Below are 21,475 nucleotides of genomic sequence, written 5' to 3'. Positions count from 1 at the left end.
TTGAAGAAGAAGAAGAAGAAGAAGAAGAAGAAGAAGAAGAAGAAGAAGAAGAAGAAGAAGAAGGAGCTGCTGCCAAGGCCAAGATGCAAGATGCCTTTTGGACCAGAAAATTGTTTTTCTCTACAGCTTGTATTTCTACTATAGAGTTTAAAGAAAGAATTTAGCTCCTTGTAACCTGCTTTCCTGTTTAACTTACGCTGTCAACTTGACACCATCTAGAGCAATCTGAGAAGGGAATCTCCTTTGAGGGATTTCCCAGAGCAGAACAGCCTGAGGGCACATCTGTGAGCTGTCAGTCACTGGACAAGGGCTCGGCCCACTGTGGGAGCAGGTGATCCTGTGCTGGATGAGAAAAACCAACCAAGCAAGGCTCTACAAGCAAAGCAGCAAGCAGTGCTCCTCGAGTGGTTTCTGCTTCAAGTTCCCACCTGAGTTCTGACTTCCCTCAGTAATGGACTGTGACCTCTAAACTAAAATAAAGCCTTTCTCTCCTCTGGGTTATTTTGGCAATGGAATATGTCAAGGAGGCAGAATAAAGCTGAAAGTACCTGCCTGTGTATCTTGATGATTTTAGAATCAGTTTTAAATACTTGTGGTCTACTGGTCTCTCACTTCCTAATCTCTTGTGTCCTCATAGACTTCGACTATAGTCAGTCACTGCCCTTGCCTTGACCTTGTCATTGGTAGTCACAAGGACACTCTCTTCTTACCCAGCTCTGATGGGTAAGATCACACTGATACTTACACAGATCCTGGTCCTTGACCCTTGTGGCACAGCCCCCACTTCCTACGTACACCATTTCCTGTGTGGCTTGACCCCCAACAGAGCAGAGCCACTTCCTTCTACTCTCATGGTTCCCTTGCTCCTTTTCCTTGTAAGTCCTTGCTTAGCAAAGCAGCTCGCTAGGTTAGTATGGCTTGATGTGCCTTCATTCATATGCAAATGTATCTAGAGACAAACCACAGAACTGAGTGGCTAGTCATCAAATTCACCGCCACAAACCACTAATGGGTTCTGAGTGCTCCGGGCACTTTGGCCCTCATCTTCATTCTCTTAAGACTGGTTCACCTCCTCTTTCTAGTGCAAATTTCCATGACCTCATCCTCGGGGCCCACTCGAAGTTCTAGATTGCATCTCATGTTGCTCTGATAAAACAGGGACCCAAAGAGAGCAGGCTGGTGAGGGAGGGTTTCTTATGTCTTACAGTTTACAGCTCGTTATTAAGAGAAGCCAATGGCAAGAATTCCAGGTAGGAGCCTGGAGGCAGAACTTGAAAGCAGAAGTCATGGAAAACCATGCTTACTGGCTTGTTCCCCCTAGAGTGCTTACGCTGCTTTCTTCTACAACCCAGGCACACCTGCCTAGGGATGGCACCTCCCACAGTGGGCTGGTCCCTCACACATCAATCATCAAACAAGAAAATCCTCCATAGATATGCCCACAGTCCAGTCTGATGTGGTCAATCCCTCTACTGATGTTCCCTCTTCCCAGGTAACTCTAGTTTGTGGCAAATTGACACTAACCAGCACAGGAACTTTCTAGAGCATGGGCAATTGCCCCAAAGAGACCCTCTATCAGTTCTTATAACACAAGCATACATAGCTGTGTCTGGACCTACCAGCTCAGCCTTATCACAGGTCCCTCCAGCAAACCAGCCATGCTACCCAAGAAACAAGCCCTGATGCATGCATTAGGCCCCACCCCATCTCACCCAGGGTTATAGCTCAGCATCTCTCCTCTTTCTCTTCTGCATTGTATAGTTTCCAGTTTTTACTGGATTCTTTGCTCTAGTACACAAGCACATGCCATGTCTCCCACTAGGGAAAAGAGAAGAGGCTTTGTAACAATACTGTTTGTCTTATCTTTTCCCATTGACAGCTCCCACATCAGCTGCCCCCAAGGTCAGCAGTGATCTCCATGCTGACAAAGCTCAGAGAGAGGTTCAGCCCTCTTCTTTTCCAGCAGTTGCCAGTGATCCTGATCTCTCCAGGCTCAGCCCTCACTTGCTGCATATGAGCTACTGGTAAGAACAACTGTCAATCACAAAGTTTTAACTTCAGTTCTTTGAACTAACACACACACACACAGACATACACATATACACTGACACACATACACTGACACACACACAGAGACACAACACAGACACAGATACACACATAGAGATACACATACTGACACACATACACAGACACACCAACACACACACTGACACACACAGACACACACAAAAACAAACACTGACACACACACACACACACATACACACTGTAAGAATGTAATTCCAAATCTCAGCATGAACTTAAAAATTAAATGTAAAAATGTAGTGTCAGCATGAAGAATTCTTAGATTGGAATTTCAATTTACACTCAAATATTAGCGGCCCCGGAGGCACATCCTGGGAAGAGTACATCCAGAAGGCTCGAACAAACATTCCAGAGGAAAAGGCCCAAGATAAGGGAGATAAGCCCTTAAAACAATACACCTGGGTAAACAAAAGCCACTTGAACGAATTCCCCCGGGTTATAAAGATAAAGGTGTGTAAATTTGAGTTACTTAGGAACAGAGTCTGGCAACCGAAACTAGGCTTGAGAACGAATGTTTGAAGTCTTTTTTTAATATTGTCCAAGAAGCAATTAACTGTCTTTGTGAACTCTGTATATAAACCATCCTTTACTCCAATTCGAGGTTCCCTCTTGCCTGCGAGCAGAGGGGCCCTGGTGCACCAGCCACTATCAATTCTTCAATAAACCTCATGCAAATTGCAGCCGAATCCAGTCCGTGAGTATCTCTGGGGGAGCACGTCCCATGGGTTTGGATCTTTAGCATCTAGCAACACACACACACACAGAGAAACACACAGACACCCTGCATTTCTGATGCCCTAACCTGGCTCCTCTTAGTCATTAGCATTGGTCTTTTCTAAAGATTTATTTTATGCATACGTGTTTACATATGAGTCCATGTACCCATGCAATCCAGAAGAGGGTGTCAGGTGTCCTACAACTGGAGTTATAGGAAGCCATGAGTCAGTACATGGGTGCTGGGAACTGAACCAGAGTCCTCTGCAAGAACAGCTTGGTCACCTCTCCAGCATCACGTTTGCCCTGTCTAGCATCCTGACTGATCACGTTTTATGTGGGTGGTTACAATCAGCAGCGGTTCTCACTCTTCCTAATGCTGAGACCCTTTAATACAGTTCCTCATGCTGTGGGGACCCCCAACCATAACATTATTTTCACTGCTACTTCATGACTCTAATTTTGCAACTGTTGTGAATCGTAATGCAAATATCTGTGTTCTCTAATGGTCTTAGGCAACCCCTGTGAAAGAGTCAGTTGACCACCAAAGGAGTCCTGACCCACAGGTTGAGAAACACTGATTTAGGGATCGGGCTCTACCCATGTGCGGTTCACCCATTTCCCTCACTGATGTATTACAAGTACAAGGAATAACGTCAGGCTCGTAAGGGCTTTATCAACCCTCAAGCAATTCCAAGCCACCACACACACTGCCTGTCCACACCAGGTGTGCTAATACTGCCCAGCTTCCAGACTCACCTGGCCACCCAGGGGCCATTGACACTCTCCCTCCTGGCCCCACCACAATGCTGCTCTGACACAGACTCCTGCCTGCCACTCTCTCTGAGACACATGGCTCCTGTCACCCCTCACTCTCTCTGAGACGTGTTGATTTAGCCCCGTCTCTTCCCAGTCCAACATGAGCTCCTGAGCCCAGTGGGCTTTATTTTTCTCCTTGCAATTTGGTCAGCATAGAAGAGATAGTGACCTCTGCTTCTGAAAAGGAAGTCACTCATAAAGCTCTTCTTGTTTGCTGTGTGTCAGTCAACATGCAGGATGGAACTTCAATTTACTGACTAGATGGTTCGGCCCCATCTCCTGGCATCACGTCTGCCTGCATACAACACATAGACTCCAAGAGATCTGCCATTCACTATGGTTGCTTGAGGACAGGCCCATCTGGATCCAATCCTGTCTCAGTCCCAGGACTCCTACTACAGTCCTCTGCAGCTCTGCCCCACTAACACACATACCTGTGGCTTTCCAGATGTCTTATCCCTACTTGCCACCCACCCACCCAAGGGTTGCTGTCCCACCCATTCCTGGTGTGTTAGAATTGGGAACAAAGCAACCCCAGGGGAGGGGGGAAGGAAGGCATTCATTACATCTTACAAGTTACAGTCCCTGGTGGCAGTCAGGGGTGGAAATTCAAGGCAGGGATCTGGAGGCAGAAATGGAAGCAGAGGCCATGGAGGATCAATTGCATTGCCATGAGCAAAACGGGAGCCATAACATAATGTTTATTCCACCCACAGCCTCCAAGGATTCAGCCCCCTGTGGTGGGGAGAGCGTGGTTATCTGACTTGACATCCAGGGAACATAGCAAACCAGCTCCAATTATGGCGGCCAGGAAGTAGAGCAGAAAGGGGCCTGAGCAAGACAGAGCCCCAAAGACTCGTCTCCAGTTACTTCACCTCCCACCTTCTTTGATTTTTCAAAAAATCAAATTATCCATTCGCTGAGAGTCCTTATGATCCCTGGAAACTCCCACAGATACACTCAGAGGTGAGCTTTGCTAACTGACCAAGCATTTATTAATCCAATCAAGTTGCTGATCAAATTAACCGTTGTTTGCTTGAGTCTTGCTTCCAATTAAATGAGTGTGGCATTTAGCACAGGACCTGGCAGGTTCTGGGAACTTTTCCAAATCCATCCATTCTTCATTCTGGACCTTTGGGGCATGATGGATTAGGACTCTCCTATCATGACACTTGTGCTTTAATGGGGGGGGGGGGGAGCGTAGAATAAGAAATTGAGTCTAAGAACATAAGATGCGATGGAAAGTGTTGAGGAGGTAAGAGAAGCAGGTGAGTCACAAAGAACCTGTGCCTGGGGGTGAGAGAAGGGTCTCTCTGGGCAGGGTACTCAGAGTGAGGAGCACAAGTAGCAGGGTCTTCCAAGATGAATGTGGTGCCAGGGAGTATGGGGTGCTGGGAGAACACAAGGAGAGGGTGTCCTGCAGCAAAGTGAGTGAGCAGGGGGCAGGGAGAACAAGGTGGCTTGGCAGGGAGGCATAACAGAAAGATCTTCCCAAGAGTAAGTGAGCCCTCTACGCTGGAGGAAAACTGGGCAAAGAAGAACTATAAGAAAGGGACACAGAGAAGGCTGTGGGTGCCAGGTGTGGGTGCCAGGTGTGGGTACCAGCTGTGGGTGCCAGCTGTGGGTGCCAGCTGTGGGTGCCAGCTGTGGGGTATTGTGGGGAGGGAGGCAGTGAGCATCCAACAAGGAGTGACTTGACTGTGAAATGACCCTCACAGGCTCCCATGCTGCGAGTTTGGTCTCCAGCTGCTGGTGCCATTTGGGGAGGTAATAAGAAGCCATAGGAGGAGGGTCTGGCTGGAGTAAGTTGTAGAGAGAGTATCTTGTGTATTGTATGGATGTGTCACCTGTCAATTAAAAACCTATGGCCTATAGAAAAGAGTAGAATAGAAAGTGGGACATCTGGGAGGCAGAAAGTACTCTGGAATAGAGCCAGGTGCAGGAGATTCCCCTGGGAAGATGGGACTAGACAGTGACAGATTACCTGAGCACAGGTAACTAGCCATGTGGCAGAATGTAGATCAGAATAAATAATTATATTAAATTATGATCTAGTCAGAGAAGAGTCTAGCTATATGGCTAAGGTATTTGTAAATGTATTTTGAGTCTGAGTCTTATTTTTGGGCACATGGAGTTGGGAGGGAGAACCAGACCCAACTTCTACAGTAAGTCATTGGGCATGCACTTTATTTAGGTTACAGTAAGAGCTGGTGGCTTCCTGTCTCCCACGAGTGAGCAGCTTCCTTCTGCATATCTACCTGCCGTGATATTCAACCTCACCTCAGGTCTGAAGTAATGAATGCAGCTGGCTAGGAGACTGAAGCCTCTGAACTGTAAACTGGGGTGTGACAGAAAGCTAATGTTACACAGAGGCAGAAAGAGGCTGGTGGGGGCCACCATGTGTGCAGAGCCTTGTGTTGAATGATGCACGGCCTGAAACTTTGTCGAGGAGTTTGGCCCATGTGCTGAGAGCATGTGCCATCCCCTAAGGTGTCACCATTTCATGATAGTGGGACCTTCTGAGATGGGGCTTCTGACAAGTCTTTAGCCACTGGGGGGTGACGGGTAGAGGTGGGGCGTATGACTCTGAAGGAGTCGTGAGACCTGTAGTCTTTTCCCTTTGGCTTTGTTCAACCATATACTACAATGCAGTGTCCCCACTGGTGCATAACAACAGCACCAATACTAACAACTCTAAAACTGTGAGCCCAATTAACCTTTTGCATCTTATAAATTGATTGCCCCAAGTACTATGTCATAGTGACAGAAGGCTGCCTAGTTCTCCCTATGTGGTCAGCTGATCAAGGGCAGATGATGTCCTATTAACGGGTCCTAGAAGTAAGACAACATTATTGAGGAAACCTTGAAGTAGCTGATATTATTAGCAGTGGTAGGGACTCAAAATAGGAATGAAATTAAGTTTTGGGAAGTAGGGTACATTCTACTAGTTTTGGGAAGTAGGATACATTCTATGGACTGAAATCCATACCTGCTACTGTTCCCTTGGGACACGCAAACAAGGCACAGCGTGAAGTGGGGTTTTGCTTCTGGATACCAGCATGATTTTTTTTTCCAGAAGATTCTCGAAAAAACTGGAAAGAATAGGCTGACATGGAGATTTCGGCTCACCCCACCACCACCAAACAGTCTCTGATTCTACTTTAAAGAATAACATGACCCAGTGCTTTAAGAGACACAGACTCCTGAGACAGTTTGCTCTCATCCTTTCCCTAGAAAAGCATCCATCTCAGTAAAAGAGCCCAGAAATTATTCATAATTGTTCTAAAGCTCTGGCAAGAAGCCAAAGCCCAGGAGAATTCGGGCAGCCTGCCTGTTTCATTGGCCCCTTAGCAACAGCAACCCTCACAGACAGTAACCATGCTGGATTCCCTTTTAAGATTGAAGGAGGCCAAATTTAGACCCGGAAGGTCCTTCTGCAAGGGTTTCTCAGCTGTAGTCGCTAGTTTACATGCGTTACCGTTGATATAAGAAGCAAAGGAAACCATCTCATTTGGGAGTTGAGGCTGACAAAGGTGAATTTACTTAACTAGCTTCAAATGCAGCGACAGGTAAGGTCTTCAGCCTGTCAGACTCCCTGAGTTCCGTGAGCTCAGGGCAGCATAAGCTCCAAGCAAGGCCATGGGAAGAATGGGGTCTGGGAAGTTGCAAATGCCCAGCTGTGTCTGGACCGAGTCCAGTTTCTGTTTCTTTGAACTTTTCGGAATCGCAGGAAGGACAAGGGAGGCAATTTCTGACATATCGCAGTATCTGAAATCCAGGTGCTCTCACCGTCTCCACCGAAACTGCTTTTGATTTTCAGAGCCTTTCTTCTTTTTCTCCCCTCCTCTATGGGTTGCAGAAGGATGAATTGCAAAACAAACCTTCTGGTTCCCACTTTAAGATGGAGAGGGTCATTGACTCCTGTTATAAAAGGTGACTGAGGTGGATGGGACACTGTCTCCAAGGGGCCATTGGCCCCTTCAGAGCACTCTGAAGGCCACTCTGATTACAGTGCACGCAGAAATGTCTCTGGTTACTGCCATCAGATCTTTTCTAGACTGCCAGAAATAACAATTCCACACGTGGAGTCTTTCCCAGCTAAGGAAAGACAGGAGGTCATCTTTGGCTTAGTATGTGCTTATTATGAACAAAATTAATGGTACCATAGCCTAGAGAGGCAGCTAGGGCCAGGTCAGTTAGGTGCTGCGACTCATTTTGGAGATGTGGGAACTGTCAAATCTTGAGCGGACTACCATTTGTCTTAAATTCCATCCAAGTAGAATTTAAGACCAGAACCCCATTAGACATTCTGCCCACATTTGCATTTCAGAGTTGTTAAGCTGGGGTGCGGTTCCCAAGCCAGGCCTCAGTGAGCACAAAGGCTCACTGCCTTCGCTTGGAGTCAAAGTCCACTGGATCTGCTGAAGGCTGTTGAGCAAAGTGTAATCAGATTCACCCAGAGCCTGGACTCTAGAAGCAGACCTCCCAACTAGCACGGGTAAGAAAGGATGGGGTCTCAGATGGGCACTGGAGAGATGGGAGTGTTACAGAAATGAGGGGACAGGCAAGACAAAGTTGAAGGTGGGAAAGAGATGACTCCAGGAAATTCAAGGTCAAAAGTGAACGACAAAAGGGGAGTGAGGCCATCTGTCACGCACCTGAGCAAATAAGGTGGAGTGTGTGTGTGTCTGTGTGTGTGTGTGTGTGTACATGTGGAGAATAGGTTAACGTGGGGTGTCTTTTTCAGTTCCTCTTGTCTCGGTTTTCTGAGACTGGGTCTCCCACTGGACCTGCAGCTCACTGATTTGCAATGAGCTGTTTGGCCATTGAGCTCCAGGGATCGAACTGTGTCTGTATTCCCAGCTCTGGGGTTACAGTTAAATGGCTACCATTTGCAAGGTTTTCTTTTGTGGGTGATAAGGATCTGGTCCTCTGGCTTGCAAGGCAAGCATGGTCCGAGCTGAGCCATCTCCCCAGTCCCTGGTATTCATACTTCACTGACATTCTCCTCCTACTCAGATCCTCACTACTTGCAGGACACAAGGATCCCGAGTCCAGAGTCTGTCCCACAGTGATCCTACCACCAGCTTTGCAGAGTGACTGTTGGTCTCTGTGATACAAGACAGAAGGCGCTGATGGCGTCAGCAGAGACAAAAATAAAATACTCTGGGTCTCAGAGAAGAAATTAATTTCAGTTCAGAGGATTAGCAACGGCTTTGAAGAAAAAGATGCCTCCGAGTCGGATTTGGGGGCTGGTGGGATGCTAGTGGATGGGCAGCGTGTGGGCAGGGGGAGGGCACTGACCAGGATGCTGAGTGGATGCTGCTCATGGATGCAGGAAATGGCAAACGACCCAGAGCCCCAGAGGGCTGGTACCTGAGCTTTAGGAGGAGGGGGTAGAGGACAGAGTATAAACAGTGAGATCCGCTCACTGTCACTGCCATAGTGGTTGAACACCTCTTCCAGACTTCAGGGTAGGGGAGGTTAGGAGGTGAGAGGGTATTTGAATATATATGGGGCAGAAATTTGGGAGAATGGTCTGTGCTAGAGACATGGACTTGGGAGACATGACCATTGTAGTATTTAAGGAGACTAGAGGAGAAAGCCAAGGGGAGGGGTACAGAGGACCAGGAACAGGAACTGAGCATGCTCCAAGGGTGTGACGTCTGGGAGAAGGGGCGGAGCCTGCAAAGGGGGTTCTGGGAGAGGATGCTCGGAAGACCGAAAGAAAGTGGGGAGTGGAATGTCTGGAGAGGGAGACGGAGAAAGTCTATCGAAGACCGGATTGACTCTGACTGTCTCAGCCACGTTTCTATTATTGTGATAAACACCATGACCAAGGCACTTACAGAAGGAAGGGTTTGCTTCTCTGTGGCTCCAGAGTGTGGTCCACCATGACAGGGAAGCATGGCAGCAAGCAGCAGACAAGCTGGCTGGAGCAGAAGCTGAGAGCTCACATACTGAGGCAGAGAGGCACCCTGGAAATGGTACCAATCTTTTGAAACCTCAAGGCTCACTCACAGTTACATTCCTCCTCCAACTAGGCCACTTCCGGGTCCTTCCCAAACAATTCCACCCAATGGAGTTCCAGTATTCAAACATGAAACTAGGGGGGCCATTTTCATTCAAATACCACAATGACTGATGTGGCAAATCAGGAGAGCTCAAGAACTGATGAAGGATGCACTGTTGGTACCCAAGGAAGGGCTGCTTGATGCAGGCAAGGCAGGGGAGGGCCTGGTTGCAGTGGGTTGGAAAGAATAACTATAGCTGATCTATCATCCATCTGTCTATCATCTGTCTGTCTGTCTATCTATCTGTCATCTACCTACCATCTATCAATCATCTATTTACCAACCATCTATCACCTATTATCTACATACTGTTATCTATATACTATCTATCTATCTATCTATCTATCTATCCATTCATCCGTCTATTTACCTATCTAATTTATTATCTGTTTACTTACTTATTTGAGACATAGCTTCATCGTGTAGCCCAGCCTAGCTCAAAACTCAGTATACAGCCCGGATGGAGAAGTCTTAAAACCTCAGCCCTCAGCCTCTGCTTCCCCAGTGCTCCAGTGACCAGCATGTACCAGTTCTCAAAGCAGTTCTGCTGAAAGTTGGATGCCTTGTTCGCTCTCTGAATTCATGGGCTGGAAACTTAATCCTCAAGTTGATATGGTAACGGTGTTTGTAGGTACAGCCTTTGGGAGCTAATTAGGATCAGAGATCAGAGGAGGTAATGAAGGCAGAGGCCTTCCACGGGAGGGGGTGGGGGGCTGGCTTTACAGACAAGGGAGAGAGACCTGAGCATGCTTGCACTTCCTCTGCCCTGTGTGGTACTCTCTGCTGCATTGTGATGCAGGAAGAAGACTTTCCTGATGCTGAGTGAGACTATTCTCCATAAATTATCCAGCCTCAGATGCTCTAACAATAACAAACAAAGGTGAGGTATTGACTAGCAGAACAATTGCACTAGAGAGAGTTTTTTTTTTCTTTTTCTTTTTTTCTTTCTTTCAACATATGGAAACAATAGCATTTTTATTAGCAGATCGGCTGCATCTATTGAGGAATGCAAAGTTCATGGAAGATGAAGGAAAGGGGGATTTTTTTCAGGAGGCGTGGCCTTGAGTTCCTGAGCCTACATGGAGAAGTCAGCAGAGGGATGAGGAAGGCTTGTCTGACAACGGAGAAGGCAGAGCACTGGTCTTGGTGCTGGCAGAGAAAGAGAAGAAGAGAAGGAGGAGGAGGAGGAAGAGGAAGAGGAAGAAGAAGAATATAGTTGGTGGAATTTCTCCCCTGAGAGGTTCTATGCATTCAGTGAGATCACTGGCTGAGAGGATGGAGACTTCAGGAGAGAGGCAAAAGGAAAAGTCACAAAGCAAGCAGGCACACTGGGGAACTTATGGACTCACTGAACATAAAGCAAGCTTCTCAGGGGTGTTATATGCCATGTCCAGCCAGATGCAGGCTGAGGCCTTAGCTTCCTTCAGCATCCATTCCTGTTCCTGACTTAGTCCCTGACTACTGAGAAAGCTGGAGGATCCAGCAAGCAGGCTGCACATTTGCCCCAGGGTAGAGGTTCACATCCCTAAGGGACAGCAAAGCTCAGGCAGAAGCTTGGTGGTGGTGGGGGGTTCCTATGTATCCTAAAGGGTGCATCGTGGGGCCTTCTAAGGCCTTGCTTGTTCTCCCAGGCTGCCCTGTTACTGTAGAGGACACAGTGTTGGGGAGGGATGTGGGAAGACAGCCAAAGAGGAGGAACCCTAAAGAGCATCTCACCGAGAATAAGAGAAACCCAAAATGCCCTGGTCCTGCATGGACAACGGCTCCCTCAGGCCCCAAACTCATGGTTTTCGTGCCGTGGTTCTTAGGCCTGCTGCTCCAGGCAGGACAAGTCCTTTCAGCTGGCCTCCCAGGAAGCTCTACCTCAACTTCTTCCTCTTTGACATCTGTGTTGCAACCTCTATTGGCCACCTTTGCACTGCCCAGCTGGAGAATCCCAATGATAAGGGCAGCTGGTTATTGAGCATCTGCTACATGCCAGTCAGTAGTTAAAAAGCTAACCTGATGCCCACTAAGCAAAACTCGCCTTTTACAAGCGAGAAACCCATGACAGCTACAAATGCTTTTCTCATTGATCTCTCTGGCCCTTCACGAATACCTTCCCCATTTCATCACAAGTGTGCTTCCTTTAACATCTACTTAAACATACATTCTGGGGCTGGAAGAATGTGGCTCAGTGGTTAAGAGCACTGGGCTTTTACAGAGGGTCTGGGTTCAATTCCCAGAGCCCACATGGAGGCTCACAACCATCTGTAACAACAGTGTCAGAGGGCCTGGCGCCCTCTTCTGGCTTCTGTGGACACACCAGGCATGCACAAGCATAACACATATATACTATATCTGTATATTCATATATAATATATAATATATAATATATATTAATGAAGGGTTACTTCTGTCACAGGACAGGTGGGTCTTCATTACCAAACTTGACTGTGTTGGCTGATCTGTTTCTTTCCTTCCAATAGGTCCTTCAGTCCAAGCTCTTGTCTCCTAAGGATACAAGTCCTTCCCCTCCCCCTTCATTCCTTGTGCTCTATAGACTGAAATAAACACATCCTGTCATGTCCTTTCCTGTCCCCCAGCACAAGGACATGTCTTTAGGAAGGTTTTATGGTGAGCCTCACCTCTCCAGCAACCTGAGAGGTGAGGACCCCCTCCCCCACCCCACAAGCCCTTGACTCCAGTCATGGGGATGGGAATGTATTTGAAATGTAAGTTTCCTGTTTAGATCTTTACTTCTCACTTGTAAAGGGTGTGTGTGTGTGTGTGTATGTGTTTACACGTGCCCCTTCGAGAATGCAAACACATGCAAAGCTGATTTTTTTTCAATCTGTACTTTAGAGCCCATTTCTTGGAAGGTAGGGTTCAAGACTCAAGCACCCCTTTTACACAGAACAGAGGTGGAAGCCCTTTACAGTAGGTGTGAGGTCAACCGCTTTTCTCTCTGATACACCGTAATAACATGAGGTCGTGAACTTTTTTTGTTTGTTTGTTTTTTTTGAGACAGGGTTTCTCTGTGTAGCCCTGGCTGTCCTGGAACTCACTCTGTAGACCAGGCTGGCCTCAAACTCAGAAATCCGCCTGCCTCTGCCTCCCAAGTGCTGGGATTAAAGGCATAGACCACCACCGCCCGGCTGGTTGTGAACTTTTATTTTATGTTTTGTTTGAGAAACCCTTGGTATAGGTTGATATAGTCCCAGTTTTAAAATATCTATCTATCTATTTATCTGTCTGTCTGTCTGTCTGTCTGTCATCATCTATCTATCTATTGCCTCTTCTTTAACATAGAATGAAGTCGACATCTTTCTCTAGGTGAGCAGATGGATTAGTAGGAGGTCAGGCTGGAATAATAAAAATAGTTGCTACGTATATTTAGTCATTTTGTCAAAAGTAGCTGTTGAACAACTTCTGCCATCTGCAGACTCCATGAGACAGGCATTTGTCACTCATATTAACACTATTCCCTTGAGGATCCAGCTCAGGGGTCCAGCACTTGCCTGGTGTGCTTGCGGACCCAGGCTCCATCCTAGAAAAAGAAAAATCCTCTCGCCTCCTTCTGTTTTATGTTTGTAGAGAGATGTTTTCGGGCTGAGGTGTACCTCAGAGTATGTCTACAGTGGAGTGAACACGTATAACAGAAGTGGGATTACATTTGAAATCGTGCATTATGGGTAATGATAGACTGAGGCCCCGACATGGTAATTAGTTTACAATGTGCTCCCATGAAAATATTCCGAGACCGTGATTAATGTTCCCTGCAGCAGCCAGCCCCTGTAAGTAGCTCCCATTGTACTTCCCAGAACTCCACTCTCCCAGGGTATTACGATAAATACCATGTTGCGTCTCCGGTTGTGCTAAGTGATTAGGTCTGGGTGTGAGAGGGAGGTGAGGTGAAACGGGGATAATGTCCAAGTGCTTGCTTTTCTGCTCTGCTAGACTCGCAGGAAGAAGGAGCCGGCCAGCCATAGAGGGCGTCTAAAGGTCCAAGGACATAACCCACAGCCCTCCTCACGCGTGCTTAGTCTATGAGGTTATAAACTGCTTCTCCAAAAGTGGTTTCAAAGTGAGGTTAGCACACTGTGTCATTTCAAGAAACCGTAAGTGAAGATGGAAAAAAAAAATCAATGCCAACCATTCACCAAGGAAACTCCTGGGAAGGCGGGGCACCTATGCTCGGAGTGTTTGAAGCGCCCCCTTCTGGTCTCATAGTAGACCCCAGATGTGGAGGGATGGAGGGCGTGACAAGGACCTGGCCCTCTGGACAGAAGCCACATGTGCAAGCGTCCTCACTCCTAGTAAATGCCAATAGATGTGTAGGAGCCAGAGAGTAGCAGCAAAGCCCAAGATACCAGAGTTACCTGTGAGTCACTCAGGACCCGCATACCAGTGGCTGGGTGCAGCACTAGCACAGCCAAGGGCCAGGGCACCCTGAGTCTGAAAGCACCGCAAGGGAGTTTTCACAGAGAGAGCATGTGAGCTTCGGAGAATAGCAGTTTCAGTGGGAGCCACCTACTCAGAGAGTCTACACGATCTGTGGGAGTCAGGTCTTATTTATGAATGTGTCCTCCATATTCAGCAATATGGGCGCACAGTGGGTGCTCAATAAACACTGTGGGAAGGGGGCTCCGAGCAAGGAGCAGCGCTGGGTGTAGCGTGGCATGCATTGGAGGAGTCCTGTTCACTAGGTTATCGTGTCTGTGACTTGAAAACGCTTCACAGTTGGAGGCTGCAAAATCATGCTGGGACTTAGTCCCCACGGTAGCAGCATTGTGGGGTCAGGGCTAGTAGTGGCAGTTTGGGTCATGTGGGCCAAGAGTGATTGAGTTTCCGTAAGAGACACTTGTTACAGGTCAAGCCTAGCCCTCGGGTTTTATCTCTTCCACATCTAGGCGCTTCCCTTGCCCCGTGAGTCAGAGCAGCAGGTGCCCTCTCAGAAGCAGAGCCGAAGCTGGTACCACACCGGAATGCTTTCCAGCTGCCAGAACCTCAAGTATAAATAACCTCTTGTCTTTCTTTATAAATTGCCCATTCTCAGGCATTCTATTACGGCAACAGAAAGCTGACTAAGATACCATTCAAAATCTGTTGGTATGGCCGGGCAGGGAGTCAGTAGACAGGATCTGAATCGAGTTTCAAGAAAAGTAATCTAGCCACATATAAAATATCATTGATAACTGCCTGACTCAGAAACCAGTTTTGGTTCTTTTATTAGTTTTGTTTTGTTGATACAGAAGTGTGTGTGTGTGTGTGTATGTGTGTGAAATCTCGGGCGTCCTGGAACTCAATCTGTAGAACAGGCTGCCCTTGAACTCACAGAGATCCGCCTGCCTCCGCCTCCCACATGATTCAAGGCCCGTGTCACCAATGCCCAACCTAGTTTTGGTTCTTTGGTGTTCATCTCTTTGCTTGGTGAAGGATGGTCCTTCAGCTAAGCATAACTGTGCTGTGTGACATGGTGGGATAATGCTAGCACAACCTAGCTTGTGTTGCCCCAGGAGCAGCTCCTAGTGCCTGGGAGTGAGCCACCCACAGGCAGTCTCCCTCGAGTGGACCTTCTTACCAGTAGTCGAGTTTCAGGGGTACAGCTTCCAGGCCACAGATCTGACAGTAAGGCTCCAAGTTCGAGAGTTCGTACAGCTGCAGCTGCCGGCTCCTGTTCAAGGCAAGCCTGGTTGAAGGCAACTGGAAGCTCCTCACCCCATCTCTGTAGAAGTATTTTAAATCCCACTGATTCCATAAAAAGGAGGCCCCCAACCAACGAAAATCCTGCCCTATGGGGGCTGAATCCCAGGCTTCCTGAAGCTGTCTATGGTAGGGCCATCTCTTCAGCCAGGTGCTAAGCCTGGCCACATGGCTGGTCCTTCTCCACGAGGGGCTGGTACAGTTTTCTGCTGCCTCAGCTCTGGAGCCCAGCTGTAGGGAACTCAGAGCTCAGCTTGCCACTGAGGTCTCTTCTTTGTAAAACAGTGTCCTAACAATCTCTGAGTTAGAGATGAGCCACCAAGCTGCCATGAGGTGACACATGAGAGAGTGGTTGGTCTAATGCCTGGGGACTGCTCGGGATGTCAGGCTTTGGTGTGGGGAACATAGGACATCGGATTGGAACATGAGAGATAGATGGCTCCTTCACTACCTCCTGCCTTTGGCCTACCTTAGGGTCTGCTGAGATGAGAACAGCTCTGTTAGGGCAATGAAAACAACTGATTGCTCACACCATGTTCTACCCCAGGCCCTCAGCCTGGGCCTCCCTGTACTAAATGCCATTTCCCCTCTCTTCCTTCCTAACAATGCAGTTCAAATGTGGCTCCCTGGACCCCGGTGAAGTGTGCTGCTGGCTTGCTCAGAGTGTTTAATAAGCAGCAGCAATGTCAGTCACTGAACTGTGGTGAGATCACACACAACAAGGCCATTAAGCATCTTTTTCAAAAATCAGACTGGAAGAGGTCACCGTGTCAAGTGAAATAAGCCACAGAAAGAAAAGAGACACAGTGCATTCTTGTTGGTGGCGCTGACACACATGGACCTCCCAGAACTGAGCAGAGCAGAGGCTACTTGACACTGAGAAAGGCAGTAGAGAAGGTCAGGGTGGTGGGAGAATTTAAATTAGGAACACCAAAACAGAAAGAGGAAGAATTCTTACTTTCTATAGCACAGCAGGGTAGCTATTATTTAAAATAAACTGTAACACCTTTCATTTTCTCAATGACACATAGAAATGATTAACGTTTGACTGATGATTAATCAAAGTATTACCACAATTTGATCATTACATGGTGTATCCATATATCAGATTAGCATACTGTATCTAGGGTATGCAAGTGGTTTTTTTTTTGTTTTTTTGGTTTTTTTTGTTTTTTGTTTTTGTTTTTAAGAACATAGGAGCTAGAAAGATGGATGAACTTGACCCTCTTCCCACAGGACCTGAGCTCTGTTCCCAACACCCACATTACATGACTCATAGCTGCCAATAACTCCAGTTCCAGTTCCAGTGGGTCTGACACCCTCTTCTGGGCTCCTTGGGTATTGCACTTACAATACAGATACCTAATACACACACACTAATAAGCAATAAAGCTTTTTCAAAAAATGATGATTAAAAATAAATATAATAAAACATTTAAAAATCAAATTGAGCCAAATTTATAAACGTATACTTGCTGCTAAGTAGTTAGCATAATATTAAATTGATTATATTAACTATGCTGATATTTCAACAAATAGGTTTTTGATGATGAATGAATATAAAATATTAAACCTCATGAACAATTATATTTAATAAAATAATGGGGTAAGGTTGGGGTTGGTCATGGAGATGGTCATTAAAGCCTAGAGCCTCAGGGTGTGGAGAGCTTTGGGGGCTGCTTCTAGAAATTTGGCAAGAATTTGTCACTGGGCTAGGATGGGGAAGTAGGTCAGATAAGAATATTTACATTTGGGCTAATACAAAGCTCAAGGTAAACTCAGCCTAGCAATGTGTGGCATTCCTTTTATCTTGGTCATTCTGACAAGCTCTAAAAAACAGTGACCTCGGCGGCTTTGTTTATTGCATTGTTTGATCACTTTGTCTTTGATCTAAGAACTGACTCTATTCTTTGCAAGTACCTAAAACGGTATAAAAGCAGGCTGGAGAAAAATAAGCCCGCCTCATCATCCTCACTGGCTGAAGTCAGGTTATCATGTTGTCTAATTGTCTTTTTCTTTTCAATCCTCACTCCCTCCCTTGAGACCCTGTTGACTGACTGAGCTGGCTTGGTCTCTAGGGACTTGTGGAAGAGAGTTGTGGAGAGGGTTTTTTCAGCAGTGAGGGGCTTGTATGGTAGGCAGAGTTGTAAGAACCCTTCCACCTGCCCCTTAACTGTAGCCACACCCTAAAGCCCAGAGCACAAGGCGACTTCAACTTCTACCTTCCCTCTGCGAGCCAGAGCCCTCTGAGAGCCCAAGCCTTCTGGACCTCACTCCGCAGCGGCAGCCGCAGCAAGTGACCGTAGTGAGCATGTCCATGCTCTGTATTTTACTCTGTGAATTAGTCCAGTGCAGTCAAGACTCAATTTAGACTGAAAAGAAAACAAATATACCGTTTAATCCAAATAAAGTGTGCTTGAAAAGTACTCAGACTAATTTTCCTCCTGTGGCCCTTTCTTGGTTCCAGAAGTATTTTCGACAAGACGGCTTCCTCTGAGATAATGAACTCTCGGCGTGAAGCCACACAAAGTGTACCTCTGTTTACACATATGGGCTCTAATATTTTAAGACTCCAACGTTAGCCTCACACTGCAAACGTGTGACCTCAGACCCGGATCACACTGCAAACCTTTATGTTTGTGTGACCTCAGACACAGATATGCGTCTTGTGACACCAGGACTACTCACTTTTGGTTGTGTGCTTACCCGGTTCCAATGATCACTTTGTTGTACTGTGGCATGCTGACAACGTCTGTCACCCATCGGGATTTCCGGCTGGTGGATTTGCCCTACACAATGGAAAGGAGAAAATTAAAAAAATGTATATGCCTTTAAAAACTGTATTTATTTCATTTAAATTTATTTCACTTTTGTTGAAAAGAACTGAGTTTCATTTTGTGTGCATAAGTATTGACCTGCATGTATATATGTATGGGCACTATATATGTGCTTGGTGCTCTCAGATGCCAGAAGAGGGCATCAAGTCCCCTTGGAACTCAAGATACAAATGGTTGTGAGCTCCCGGAGAGTGCTGGGAATTGAACTCAGGACCTCTGGAAGAGCAGCCATTGTTCTTAACCACAGAGCCATCTCTCCAACCCCCAATGTTTTCTTTAATTTTCTCCTTCAAGGGGAGGAACTTGGTACATTAGAAGAGCTAATTCAGTGCTTTCCCCTGGAAGGGGCTACTCAGCAGCCTGAAGGGTTTAGTTGTAGCTCCTAATTCTAAGCTGCCTGGGGGCTGAGCCTGCATGTTCTGTCCCAAGTACAGAGCCTACTTTACCACGGGAGCTCACATATTTGTTGAATGAGAGGGGTTGGGGGAGGCAGAAATGGGCGGGGCATTCCTTCTCCTAATCACACTTCCCAAATGCTTGTTGGCTTCTGAGTTTCTGATTAGTGATTCAGACGGGAAAACCGCCTCACAGGCACAACCACAAAGGGTGGGGGGGATCCCGTTCCATCTGTCATTCAGTAAGACACATGATAAATGACATGACTGAGGCATGTGTAATTCATCATTTCATCTGAATTTAGAAGCAAAAAGAAGCATTTATCTCCGACTCCTCGTAGGGCTTGTGTTTTATCCGCTTCCCCTAGACTCGCAAAATCTGCAGCAGATATATTATATTCAAGGGCACAATTTATGTGATCACGCCACTTAAGGAGAAGTTTAAAATAGCAAATAAAATCAAACCGCAGCACTCAGCATCCTTATCAAATGAAAATCACATACAAAAATTGCCTTTTTTCTTTTCAACTTCAGCTGCAGGGACCAGAAATAAATAGTTCCGTCTTCTCGGATGGTGATTAAGGTGTCATCAGGCAGAGGGAGAATGCGCAGCACGGGTGTCCCATATGTCAGCCTCTGCTGAATGGCAGGCAGCAGGAGAGAGACCTCTGCCTGCCGAGCCGCAGCCTTGGCTTGTTCCGAGTACTCCAGCTGCAGGTATGTGCAGAAACTGTCCTGGAGAACAAAGGACAACTGGTCGAGCCAACTGGTCAAGCTTTTATAAATTCTCTTTTCCATCAGGGAATGGATAAAACTCTTTTAAAAAAAGATATATTTATTTTATTTATATATGAGCACACTGTCACTGTCTTTAGATACACCAGAAGAGGGCATCAAATCCCACTACAGATGGTTGTGAGCCACATGTGGTCGCTGGGAATTGAACTCAGGACCTTTGGAAATGCAGTCAGTGCTCTTAACCACTAATCCATCTCTTCAGCCCTGGATAAAACTCTTTTCTTGGGCATTGATAGAATTGTTAGCACATGCTGCCAACCAAACAGAACAAATACCTAAGAAATGGCTGTCCCGGAACTTGCGCCCCTGTCTTCTGGACTTCATGTGTCTCCCTCAGGATTTTAGCAGTATGCCCATAAAAAGACACTTTGTGGCTTGGGAAAAAGAAGGTCGCCCTTGAACCAGAGACATGGAGGTGGGGAGCTTTGGATTCGATGAAGGCTTATTTCTTCTCCATGTCTCCCAAAACCTGGCTTGGCTAGCTTTCTTTTTGCGGACAAGAGCCTTGCATGCTTCTTTGAACACCAGGTGAGAATCTTGCGTCTGACTGGGCCAGTGAATTGGCCAGAGGTCTGACTAGGGATGGCTTACTGCCCAATCTGACATTTTTAAACTTAAGTCACACCCAGACAGGGGGGTGGGGTGTGATGGGCACCATGGCCAAGAATGCTAAAAGCAGATGTCCTACCTCTTCATAACCACTCGCTGAAAACTGAGGAGTGTTGACGGTGGTGGTGATATTCATGGCGGTCTCATGCTGTGACAGTCCTGGCTGCAAACCCTTTACAGGTGCTCACGGTTTTTCGCCACTGGCAACCGTTGACCCAAGGGACTTCTCTAACTGTTGTTTTCTCTTTGGCAATTAGGTGAAGTGGTGACCGTGACTCCCACTCTTGGTTTTAGAGTACCCTATGTAGAGCCTGCCTGAGCCACTGAGGTTCTCAGCCAAGCTCCTTCAGAGAAGAATTTGAAAGTTGCAAGCAAGCACTTTACTTTGGATCAGCTTGGAGTGGCCAAAGAGACAAAGCCAGCCTGGAGTGTCCTGTGAACCCCATACCAACGTTAAGTTGGATTTAGACCACGTGACTTACCCACTGGATTCTCCCCACTGCTTCGTAGTCTATTTTCATGAAGAGTTGTTCTATTTGTCCAATACTCTGGGAAGAAAAAAAAAAAGACTAGTAGACGTTGCTAGTGAGGAAAGAAGTAAGCGCAGATGTGCCAGACTTCAGACAAACACGTTTACAGTGAGGTTTTCAGAATGGATGTCTAAATAAACCAAATTACCTTGAGGGTTGCCCTCATTAAAAATGAGATCAAAGATGGAACAGAAAACAGAAAGCCCAGGGTGACAGCCATCACTGCTTGGCTTCAGCCTGCCTGTCCAGATCCCATTGGAGCCTGGGAGATCTCCAGGATATCTGGGGGTGGGGATGGTCCCTCCAGGGCTCTGGATGTTAGTCATGGCATGAGGATGTGGCTGTGCTAGGATTGACCCTGCTGAAGCAGCTGGGCTCAGCCAAGAGCTGGAGTACACATGTTACTGAATGAATAAGACCACATATGGGGCACTCTGGCAAACTTCATAGTGACCACCAAGTGTATGCCAAACTCTGGGAGAGGCCTAGGTTTCAGAGCTGAAAGTTAAGAGGGTAAAAACCTCTATCGCACATGGACCTCACTGGTTGAGAACTTTCTGTAATTGCAGTTAAACCTTAAAACCAACAGATACACCACGCACGTAAAACTACCCTCATGACATGAACTGCATTTAATAATGGACAGGTTGTTTGGACTCTGTGCTTTGAAATTGTCAAAATTTCTCACTAGTCTCTCGTGATTGAAGAACACTCAAGTTGAAACACTAAGATCTGGGCTAGAGGGCTGGCTCAGTGGTTAAGGGTGCTTGCTGCTCTTTGAAGGACCTACGTTCAGTTCCCAGCACCCACATCAGGTGACTCACAGCCATCTATAACTCCAGCTCCAGGGGATCCAACACCATCTTCTGGTCTCCTTGTCACTGCACACACACACACACACACACACACACACACACACACACACA

At 46.9% G+C, this 21,475-nt stretch overlaps 1 protein-coding gene across 1 annotated transcript in view; it reads right to left on the bottom strand.

Annotated features, from left to right (window-relative positions):
* Positions 1 to 21,475, bottom strand: part of LOC114631420 (WD repeat-containing protein 49-like) — a 120,000-nt gene that overhangs the window by 85,582 nt on the left and 12,943 nt on the right. Inside the window, exons 4-7 of the mRNA XM_028779753.1 lie at positions 20,502 to 20,567; positions 19,117 to 19,347; positions 18,087 to 18,169; positions 15,259 to 15,351 (exon numbers count right to left, since the gene is read on the bottom strand). Coding sequence (XP_028635586.1) covers positions 15,259 to 15,351; positions 18,087 to 18,169; positions 19,117 to 19,347; positions 20,502 to 20,567 — 473 coding nt within the window. The remainder of the gene's footprint in view (positions 1 to 15,258; positions 15,352 to 18,086; positions 18,170 to 19,116; positions 19,348 to 20,501; positions 20,568 to 21,475) is intronic.

This window comes from Grammomys surdaster, unplaced genomic scaffold (assembly GCF_004785775.1).
Source record: "Grammomys surdaster isolate TR1022 unplaced genomic scaffold, NIH_TR_1.0 362, whole genome shotgun sequence".
NCBI classification, from domain to species: domain Eukaryota; kingdom Metazoa; phylum Chordata; class Mammalia; order Rodentia; family Muridae; genus Grammomys; species Grammomys surdaster.
The sequence above is the reverse complement of the archived record's forward strand: the minus strand, read 5'-3'. Positions and strand labels throughout refer to the sequence as shown.